Source organism: Octodon degus, unplaced genomic scaffold (assembly GCF_000260255.1).
Source record: "Octodon degus isolate 3935 unplaced genomic scaffold, OctDeg1.0 scaffold00079, whole genome shotgun sequence".
Lineage (NCBI taxonomy): Eukaryota > Metazoa > Chordata > Mammalia > Rodentia > Octodontidae > Octodon > Octodon degus.
The window spans coordinates 702820-714212 of NW_004524655.1; the positions used below are offsets into that span (position 1 = coordinate 702820).

Sequence of the window (11393 nt, forward strand, 5' to 3'; positions counted from 1 at the left end):
GGATGGATGGATGGATGGATGGAAGGAAGGATGGATGGATGGATGGATGGATGGATGGATGGATGGATGGAAGGATGGGGAGAAGGATGGATGGATAGCAGATGGGTCGATGGGTGGATCATGGATGGATGGGCAGATGGATGGATAGGATGGATGGATAGATGGATGGATGGATGGATGGATGGATGGATGGATGGATGGATGGATGGATGGGAAAATGGATGGATGGACAGATGGGTGGGTGGATCGATGGATGGATGGATGGATGGATGGACGGACAGACAGATGGAGGGATGGATGGACGGACGGACGGACGGACGGATGGATGGATGGATGGGAAGATGGATGGATGGATGGATGGATGGATGGATGGATGGATGGGGAAATGGATTGATGGATAAATGGGTGGATGGATAAATGGGCAAATGGAAAAGGGATGGGATCCTGAATAAATCCCCTTCCACAGTGCCACATGCAAGCAGGTACACAGTATTTGTTGACTCTGTACAAACTAATATCTTGTTCTTGCCCTGGAAAGCAAGTCACTTTCCCCTACACACTCGCTGGTCCCTGGTGTCGATCAGTGGAGGGAGTTCCACCTCTGAAAGAGTGATCTGTCTCCTTCACACTTTGGAGCCATTGCCATTACAGGCTCCAGGAACTAACAAAAGTGCAGGGCTGCGCTGTCTCTTAGAAAAACATACCATAACATGATGTTTTGAAAATGATATGCATGCATGTGCACGCGCGTGCGCGCGCGCGCACACACACACACACACACACACACACACAGTTTTTTACCCAACTTCAAGGGTTGGAGAATTCCCTACGGCCCAGCTCCCAAGTGGAAGGTGGCACCTACCTGGGCTCAGGCATGCATCTAGCTCCTTCCTCAGCGCCTGTGCAACCCCAGCAGTAGATCTGCCCTCACAGACTCATCCTGGTCATTCTGAATTAGTCCACAGCACGTACCTCACTGGGTGACAAGAAACTAAATAAAGGCCAGGGAGACGGCTCAGTAGAATAAGTGCTTGCCTGGCAAGCTCAAGGGCCTGAGTTCAATCCCTGGTTCAAAAAAAAAAAAAGAAAGAAAGAAAGAAAGAAAGAAAGAAAGAAAGAAAGAAAGAAAGAAAGAAAGAAAGAAAGAAAGAAACTACCTAGGTGCAGTGTGTGACTCTCCCAATGCCCGCTGTGGAGAGCAGCTCTTGCTGCCAAGATAACCTGCCCATCAGGCTCAAGGAAGATCTAAGCTCTAAGTCACCATGAGCCCTCCCGCCGTCCCCTTTGGGGACGGGATGTATGTGATAAATACCAACATGCAAACCTCAATACAAGTTCCTTCCTTAGCAGAAATTTGGCCCTCCAAACTAAAAAGACTTTCTTTCCTCATCTCCCAGTCATTTCCTAATTAATAAATATTTAAAAATCATGTCTGGGGCTGGGAATGTAGCTCAGTGGTAGAGCACTTGGGTAGCATAGGAGTTCCTTCCCCAGAAGTATAAAAAAAGGGAGGGGGCACAAATGAGGGGAAGGGAGGGAAAGAAAGAAAAACGAGAAAGAAAATTTCTGAGGGGTGCAAAGAAAATGGAGTTTCTATGCAACTCTCTATGATAGCCAGTAATCAAGAAGGCAGAACAGCATACTCCATGAAAAGATTTAATCGCTGTTATTTATCGAGTGCCTACTAAGCGAGCCTACTGAAATCTCATAGTAATTCCTCCAGGAAGAGGGGACCTGTTCAAGGTCACATGGCAGGGAAGAAGCAGGGGCTGGACTCAAAGCCAACCTGACTTCCTGTTTAACACACCTTGCTTCCAGCTGTCTAGTCCTCGACTACCCACTGCGTATCCCCGATCACCAGCGGACAGCCACTGGGCTCCTACAAGTGCAAGGCATTGTGCAGGAGCCAGAGCAGCGTGGTGAGCTAGGCAGACGACCCTGGTGCAAATCGTCGGCTCGGGCCACCCTCCTCGAGCAGCAGGAGAGGGAGGGTGACACACTGGGATTTGGAGGTGACCCATTGGCAGAAAGCTTCCAGTAATTCCCTTGGGCAACAGGAAACCTGTTGGCTCTGGGCTGGTCTGTAAAACAGCCCCCTACCAAACACCTCCATGTGCAACGCTTCCCAAGGGACACCCGCACGTGGGCCAAAAGTCACTGCACGCAGTTACCTCCTTCCCAGCTTGCAAGTTTATTTTTTTCCTGGGACTTTCTGCAGCACATCTGGGACCCATAGGCTGCCCAAAACTTTGTACAGCAAAGGAAAAGGAAAGCGCAGTCACTCCTCCAGGTGTCCTATCTACAGCAAGGCAAGCATCCAGATGTCTGAAGACGTCCAGATGAGCGAGCAGCCACAGCTCACCTTTCCAGCGGCAATTGTGCTGGGGCCTTGGCGACGGTGCCATGGCTGCCTTGTTTGTGTCCTCCTGCTTCCTTTCCCAGTTCTTTTCCTGCCACTCTCCCTTCCACCCACCAGATCCATAAATCTGAATGTTTCCATTGTTGCCGGACTCATAACCTTTGAGTTTTTTATTATTATTATTTAACCAGGGCGTTCCCTTTCTCAATAATAGAAAGTACAGCTGCAGGGTACCCTTGGCAAGAGAAAAAAAAAAGGCAAACTAACCATTCTCAAGTTTCTGATCCTTTTCCAGATTTGTTACAAGTCAAAAAAGGAGAATAATAAGAAAAAGGCCCGAACACATTTTGGAAAATCGTAAAATTATGCATTCCAGGCTTTAATATCCCAAAGATCTGATGCAGAGCACTAAGAAAAACTCAGTGTGGCTCATCCATGAAAGCAGATCCTGCACCTCCTCCCACTCTTCTCTGTCCTCATCACATATGGGGAAATTCCAAAGCCAGGATCCAAGCTTCAGGTCAATTGCGATCAGTACTCTGGACAGGATCTCTGGGTCGATCTTGGGCTTCTTTTTGTTTTTTCTAATTAGCTTCCACGGCTGGGGAAGGGCTCGGGATCGAGGAGCCTGATTTCTGAGATGAGTCTCAGCCTCAGAAAGTGCACATCAAGCTAGGCATGGAGTACATACCTGTAATGCCAGCATTCTGGAGCTGAGGCAGGAGGATGGCAAGTTCAAGCCCAGCCTGGGCAACTCAGTGACTTAACAGAAATCTGTCTCAAAACAAAAAAGGGGAGCTGGCAGTGTAGCTCAGTGTGAAGGTCCTGGCTTTCATCTATGTTATCACCCCCCCAAAAAAAGTGGCCAGGTATCCTGAACCCCACCGCATCTCACACATACCAGGGATGTTGTTGACGCCAACCACCTGTCACAGCAGAGCACTATGAAAAGCACCAGTTCACAGGCTGTTTCCAGATGGTTTTGGTTTTGGACACAGTGACATTTAGTGACGACTCCAGAACACAGATTTTTAAGGCACAGACTTACAGCTCCGATGCCTGCTCCATGAATCATTGAACCACTGCAATCTCAATTACTGACTGTAAGTGGAAAAAAACCCAAATGCCCTGTGGAATTTAATTGAGATAATAACTGTAAGTGCGCTCCAGGTTCTATCTATCTTCCTTGCATAGTAAGTCAGCACAGAGCTTTGAAATATCTTGGCTTCATCCTTATCCATCCCAATATTCCAGGTCTACTTGCTGTTTCCTATTTTCTCCCTTGGAATACTGGACAGCTGGCTCTCTGAAGGTCACCTAGCACTTGGGGGTATTTGGGTAGATTCCAGAGCTTGGAAGCATCACAGAGCCCCTTTCAAATAACAAATCCCATTAAGCAAATCTGCTCACAATTCCCAAATGGGTCATTTCCCTTGTAGACTGAGTTCACTTAGATGAAAGGCTTTTACAAGTCTGGTGGACAGAGACCCTGGAGCCCGAGTGATGAGTGGCCTCTCTCCAGCTAAGTGACCTTCAGCAAGCTAGAATGGTAACTATAACTTCCAGGGTTTCTATTTTCATGTAACTTAACATGCTCAGCCAACATGGTAGTTGACCTTTATGGATGGATGGATAGATGGAAAGATGGGTGGGTGGATAGCCTGGATGAATGGGTGGATGGAGGGATGGATGGATGAATGGATGGGTAGGTAGGTGGATGGATGGATGGGTGGATGGATGGATGGATGGATGGATGGATGGATGGATAGATTGAACGGTGAGTGGGTGGATGGATGGATGGATGGATGGATGGATGGATGATGGATGGATGGATGGATGGATGGATGATAGATGTGTGCATGGATGGATGACAGATGTGTGGATGCAATGGATGGGTGGGTGGATGGATGGATAGATGTGTGGATGGGTGGGTGGGTGGGTAGATGGAGGGATGGATGGATGAATGGATGGGTAGGTGGATGGATGAATGGATGGGTGGGTGGGTAGACAGATCAAAGGGTGAGTGGGTGGATGAATGGGTAGATGGATGGATGGATAGATGGATGGATAGATGGACGGATGTGTGGGTGGGTGGGTGGATGGACAGATGGACTGAACAGATGAGCTGTGAGTGTGTTCCCGTGCTCCCAGCACTTAGGTTAAAATGGAGAGGATGGCAATGATATTGTAGGAAGAACCCCAACTGGTGATCAAAAGACTTGGGTTTAGGACTTGAGAGTGCAGCTTAATGGAAGAACACCTGCCTAGCCCGCTCGAGGCCCTGGTTCGGCCCACAACTGCCAAAAAAGAAAGAAAAAAAAGTGAAAGACTGCATCACGCATCTCTTGTGCTCTATCTGGAGTCATGAAACACGTCTGCTGACGTGCCACCCCTCTCCCCTGGTGAGAATTCATGTGCCTCCCTCCTGCTCCTCCACCCACCCACAGGCATTCAGCACAGCGCCTAGGACCTAGCAAGTGCTCAGTAAATATTTACTTGATGAGCCCAGCCTAGACCCATCACTCATCAATCAAAACCCTCAGAATCTAACCTGCCTGCCCTCTGCAGCATGGCGGTGAAGGCATGTTTTCTAGCTCGAAGGCTGCAATGAGGCTCCAGTGAAGAAAATGAGAAACTGCTTTTAGAACCGCATAGCACTGAGAAAGTGCCGGCTGCACAACCCTTTCCAGCACCTACCGCCCCTTCCCCCTGGAATATCCAAGTTTCTAAGCAGCTTGGCTCCAATCTTTATTTGGGTGACGTTTGACTGCTAATGGGAGGGGGTAAGCGTCGGGGCCGGAGGGGGAAAGCCAGACACACAAGTGCTCTCCCCGGCCCCAGGTCCTGGTTTGATTGAGTGGCAGTGATAAAAAACCTTCCCAGCTTTTCTGACTCAATCCATCGGGAGAGATAGTTTGGAGACAGCAGAGTCCAAACACGAGGGTGGCCTCTGGCCCCTGGCCCTTTGACATTTCTCTGGGCCTGGCTCCTGGGCTGGCGGGAGAGGACACAGACAATGAGGGGAAGTAGATAGCCAGCCGTGCGGGCAGGGACGAAGGGGAAGCCACCCACGGAGCTATCACTGCACGGGGACCCCGAGCTGGAAGGAAGCCTCCGCTCCGCCGACTCCTTATCACCTTGCAGTATAGAGGCTCACGCTGATTTGCTATTTGTGGTCTCTTCTCAGGCATGACATGCGGAGCTCGGCTGACGTGCTCGCTGTCACTGGAAGCTTTCTTTAGGGGGCAAAGGAAGGTGAGACAGGCAAAAGCCTTTCTGCAAGGTGCATACAAGCCCTTGTACCCCACATCCATAGGCTCCAGAGGGAAGCTCAGCCAGGCCACCCACCAGCCAGGCTCCTCCACCTGTCTGAGCATCAGTTTCCGGATTTGTCAAGAAAGGGGCCCATTCCTCACCTCACTATCTCCAGCCAGTCACTCTGTCCTGGTCCCAATTGTCCCTGCATCTCTTACCCCACCCCCATCTTACACCTCAGAGCCCACACCAGCCTCTCCATTGGTCTCTGGTGTCCACTCAGGTCCCCTCTGTTACAATGACAAAGTGACCACTTCCAAGCCAAAATCCTAGTCCTAGCACACCAGGCTGTTTACCTTGCTAACAGCTGCTTACCAGGGCTGGGGGACACCTGCACCCCTGAGTGTACACGTCATCTAGGGCTGTGCCTGCCTTTCCCCAGGGATTCCCTCCCCAGCCCTCTCTCTGTGCTCAGAGTGCTGCAGCCCCACCTTCTGCTGACCCCCAGCCAGCTCCTACTCTACCCAGCTGGCACTGCCAATTCCACCCTCGCCTGACGCTGTGCTGTGACCGCCCTTAACACTGTGTTTCTGCAGAGCATCCAACTGGGATCTCAATCACACGGTTATATGGTCACCCGCATCGCGCCTGACCTGCGTGCACTCCACGGGCTCCCAGAAGAGCACCTCAGTGGCCAGCGGATGCTTGCCGCATGCAGAGGTGCTGGATGCCATCCTGAGCCTCAAGCCATCTATCACATTATAGGTAGACACCAGCGCTTTCCTCTCTTGGCCCAGAGAGGGGAAGCAACTCACCTACAGTCACACAGCTGCAGAGTACCAGCAACTGTGGTTATTTCTGCAGCAAACCAGCCACCAACTCAAGCCCCGCCAGTGTCACTGAGAACCCCGCAGGCGCCCCGGGAAAGTCTAAGGCTCATGCAATCAAACAGTTCGATTAGCCTTGCATCAGAAACCTTCCCAGTGCCTCCTCCAGCAAGGCATTCGGAGGACACCACCGTAAAGCCTGAACTAAAACGCTCTTTGATTCTTAACTTCCTCCTCCCTGGCTTTCGGTCTGGCATCAATTTAACAAACAGAGCTCCCTAATTCAAACCTAGTGAGCTCATAATCAGCACATTTCACCCAGGTTCCAGAGCAGATCTTGCATGGGAGGCATAATTTTGAGGGTGTAGCTGAGAAGCAATGGTACCAGAGACAGGGCGGAGTAGTGGGTAAGGGTGCCTGCTATCCTCTGTGCAAACTGGTTTGAACTGGATTTGGGTTTGCATTCCACTTTCAAGAACCAGCAATGGGGCCTGGGGACACAGCTCAGCAGCACAGTGCCTGCCTGGCAAGTGTGGAGGTCTTGGGTTCAATTCCCAGTACAAAGAAAAAATAAAGGAATCAACAATGAAGCTTAAGTTAAAATAGTACAATTATAAGTATTTTCTCAAAATTAAAAAAGAGAAAGTCTGTTGAAAAAAGAAAAAAAAAAAAAATGAAGCTGAAGCCAAGTGTGGTAGCACAGCCCTGAATTCCAACACTCTGGGCAACTTACCCTGTCTCAAGAGGTAAAAAGGGCCGGGGATACAACTGAGTGGGAAGCCCCTAGGTTCAATCACCAAAGGAGAAATAAGTGGAACCACCGGCACATCTTTTTAGCCTTTCCGAGCCTCAGTCTTCCACCTCTAGAGGCACTTAATAACAGCACCTAGTGCGCAGCATTATGAAGAGGCTTTAGGCCCAAGGAAAGGCCCCTTTAGGGTAACATAAAGCAGGATCTCTGGGCAGGACCTGCATTCCAGGGGACTCCCCCCTCCTACCCGCACCCAGAGGGACACACATGTTCTCAGGCATCTGGTCTCCAGCCCATCCAGCTGTGGATGCACTGGGAATTGAGTCGGGGGGCTGCTCGGGTGATATTGTTCAGGCCTTCAAGATCCAAGAGGTGTAGACAGAAGTCAGGCGTCACCCGGTCAGCTCCCAACCCTGCCAGGACCCATGACAGACAGTTCCGGCCTCCTTCAGAGCCAGGGTGGGGGCTGGGGTGGAGCCCAGCGGCACAGCACTTGCCCAGCAAGCACGGGGCCCTGGGTTCCATCCCCAGGATTGAGGAAACAAATCAAAGAGCAAAACTCAAGGCAAGTAAGTGTCAAACAGTCAAGCTGTGCAACTTTCCTGTGGCAACTCAGCCCCTGGGGGAGCTGGCAAACCTTTTGCCACTGGTGCTTGAGGCGGGTGATTTTTTTCTAAAGGTCCAGGCTCAGTCCCCAGATATGCAAATGCATTTGGTGGCTGCTGGGGTGGCATGATCCAATGGACCACACGAAAGACTTAGAGTTGGACTTTTGAGAGCAAAACAGCAACTACTCACTGATGGGCCCTGAGCCAACACAAGGGCGTGCATGACTCGAGGATGACTTCATACCAAGCCTGTGGGACACATCCTAATAGGACACCAAATTTGAGGTGTCTGTGTGTGTGTGTGTGTGTGTGTGTGTGTGTGTCTGTCTGTCTGTCTGTCTGTCTGTCTCTCTGTCTGTCTGTCTCTCTCTTCCTACCAAATGGGGTCAACCAAATTGATTCTGAGACCACAGTCATCTCTTCCCTTCCTCCTGGGACTTAATGTCTGCAGTGATTGCCCGCCACCGACTATAATTTACCACCGCTACCAGCTGCACAGTGCTGACTAGGTACCAGGCGCCCTGGGGAACCCAGAGCTCTTTACAAAGCAGAATCCTAGGCTTCGAGAAGCTAAAGGCTGGAGTCCCCCAGGCAGGGAGGCAGCAGCAGGGCTGAGACTCACAGCTGGACCTATGTGGCCTTCCTGCCTGTGCCCTCCTCCCCAAGAGGCCAGGCTGTAGCAGGAAAGCCTTCAAAGGACCAAATCCACCTCCCTAGGGCCTTGCTGGACAGCTCAGTTGTTAAAGCGCCACTTGGACAAATTGTCAGGCGCACAGGACCGCGGTTCGATTCCCAGCTCCAGAACCTTCACCGGACCCGCCCTTAAGGCAGCCTGAAGTAGCCCAAAAAAATAAATAAATAAAATCCTTCTCCACCTCCCTACTGCACTCCTTTGGCCTCGAAGGACTTTGGGAAGAATTGTCTGCTTTCATTTGACAAAGAAAGCCTCCAATGGCAAAGCCAAGCTCTTTCGTCCCTTGGATCCTTCCAGTGCCTCCTCTTCACTAGTCAGCAAGATCCAAGCGCACGGAGGGCTCTGGGAACACATCTAAAACCTAAGCCTCCAGGCTAGAGGTGTCACTCAGCGGTGGAGCACATGCTCGCCAAGCACACGGCCTTGGGCCCAGACCCAGCACCCAAAACACTCCACAACCGGAAGTTAAAAAAATGGGGGAAAAAAAGGCTGGAGTTCAACAGACTAAAGCGCCTGCGTAGGCAAGCTTAGGCAAGTGCAGGCACTGCAGCTTAATCCCCTGCACCACATGCCACGCCAGCCATGCCCCCAGGGCCAGCTGAGCCAGCCAGAGTCCAGGCGTGGTGGTGCACACCTGTAATCACAGCACTGGCAAGGCTGAAAGCAGGAGGATCACCACAAGTCCGAGCTACAAAGTGAGGCCCTGTAACAACCAAATACCCCTGTAAAAAAAAGACAACAAGGAAGCTGTAAAATGCATGTTAGATGATGTCATCTATCTGCAAAGTTTAGAAAAAGAATCTACTTTGCTGGACATGGTGGTGGACGCCTATAATCCTAGGTACTCAGGCGGACACAGGAGCATCACAAATTTGAGGCCAGCCTGAACGACTTAGTGAGATTTTGTCTTAAAATTAAAGAAAAGGGCTAGAGGTATAGTAGAGAGCCCCTGGACTCATTTCATAGAGAGTGAGAAACACACACACACACACACCACGCACACAACTTACGTCTCTGAATGTGTGCTCCACAAAAATAAATATTTTTCTGCGTACACACGTGCCTGTTACAGTGTGCACATCTGTGTGTGATGTTTGCATACACATGTGTGAATAAATAAAACATATCTGAATATTTCATGCAGGTTTTCTACAAGAAAAGAACCACAACGGGGAGGACTACATCATGGGAACTGCTTGTCTTCCTCGTATGGCTTGAATTTCTGACCATCACTGTATCCTCCTGTGGCTTATGTGTTTTAGAGACCTCCAAGTCACTGTGTGTGCCCCACCCCATGCCCACCCCACAAAGGACGGAAGTGGCATGGAGGAGACGGCAGGTCAGGGATGTGAGGTCTCTCACCTTTCCTCTTGGTGCAGTGGTAGATCTGCCCGTGCTCCTGGGGCAGCGGGTACGGGTTGGGCGGAGGCAGGAGGTCCTGGGAGGGGCCGGAGACGCCGTTCTCACACTGGTACTGGGACCCCAAGTTGGAAGATGTGGAGAGAGCTCGGGGCTCGCTGCTGAAAGGGCTGTGGTTGGAGGCCACCTTTTGCCTCACTGTGCTCCTGGGGACCACGGGATACTCTTTACTGCAAGAGAGAAGACAGCAAACCATGAGTATCGGTGTCCTGGTGCAGATGTACACACTGGCTGAGCAACAGGACAAACAGAGCCAGCAGGAAGGTCGTGGGATGAGAAATAAGAGACTGGGACGCGCAACGTGCCCAGGTTGCCTTGTGCGTGTCGTATGCCGCGGATCTGTTTCAGGACACTAACTTGTCATGCCTTATACATTAGGCAAACAAGTCTAGGACACGTTCTGTACAGACAGGCAAGGGAACATTCTGGTTAGGAACCCACTTCCCTATCAGTGGCTTTTGGAGATACTTCCCACCTAGTTTCTATGTCTTTGAATTCCTTAAGTCAAAGCTAGCTGAAAGCCAAGCATGGGGGTACATACCTGGGATCCCAGCATTCAGGAGGCTGACACTGAAAAACCATGAGTTGGGATCTGGTCTGGGCTACATAATGAGTTTAAGGACAGCCTGGAATAATTAGTGAGATTTTGTCTCACAAACAAAAAAACAAACAAAAACTAGATACGATAGGTGTGGTGGTATATACCTGTAATCCCAGCACTTGGGAGGCTGAGGCAGAAAGATCCCTTTTTGTTTGAGGTTACCCTGGGCGATGAAGTGAGTCAAAGCCAGCCTGAGCTACATAGTAAGAACCTGGCTCAGGAAAATTTAAAAAAAAAAAATCAGCCTTTTAATTTCTTTCTTTCTTTCTTTCTTTCTTTCTTTCTTTCTTCTTTCTTTCTTTCTTTCTTTCTTTCTTTCTTGGAACCTGGGATTGAACTCAGACCCTTGCGTTTGCCAGGCAAGCACCTATTCTACTGAGCTATCTCCCCGGCCCTCCTTTTTAATTTCTCATAATTTTTTCACCAATTTTGCATATTTATATCTGGGTAATCTATATTTTTAATCTTTTATGTATCATGTAGCGGTACAGGATCTCACTACACAATGCAGATTCATAATGATCCTCCTGTCTCAGCCTCCCCAACTCTGGAATTACAGGCATGAGCCACCACACCTTGTTTTGCTGGCTGGCATGGCATGCAGTACTGGGGATCGAACCTGGGTCCTTACACTTGCCGGCCAGGCACTTAGATCATGGAGCTATCTCCCTAGCCCCTACCTGGGTAATCCAAACAACTAATTTGAAGATAACATTACATAACTGGGTAGTTATTTAAACTTAACCTTTATGCACCTGTCTTTATTTTATTTCAGTTTGTTTTTTGTTTATTAATTGAGACAGGGTCTTGCTGCTTGCTTTAGGCTGGTCTTGAACACACTATACAGTGCATGCTGGCCTCGAATTCACAACGATCCTC

The 11393-nt window shown here is 49.9% G+C and overlaps 1 protein-coding gene across 8 annotated transcripts in view; it reads right to left on the bottom strand.

Annotated features, from left to right (window-relative positions):
- Tbx5 (T-box 5) overlaps positions 1-11393 on the bottom strand; it is a 51398-nt gene that overhangs the window by 3208 nt on the left and 36797 nt on the right. For all 8 annotated transcript variants that reach the window (XM_023720990.1, XM_004636216.2, XM_023720986.1 and 5 more), the window contains one exon: positions 9857-10083. In XM_023720990.1, coding sequence (XP_023576758.1) covers positions 9857-10083 — 227 coding nt within the window. The remainder of the gene's footprint in view (positions 1-9856; positions 10084-11393) is intronic.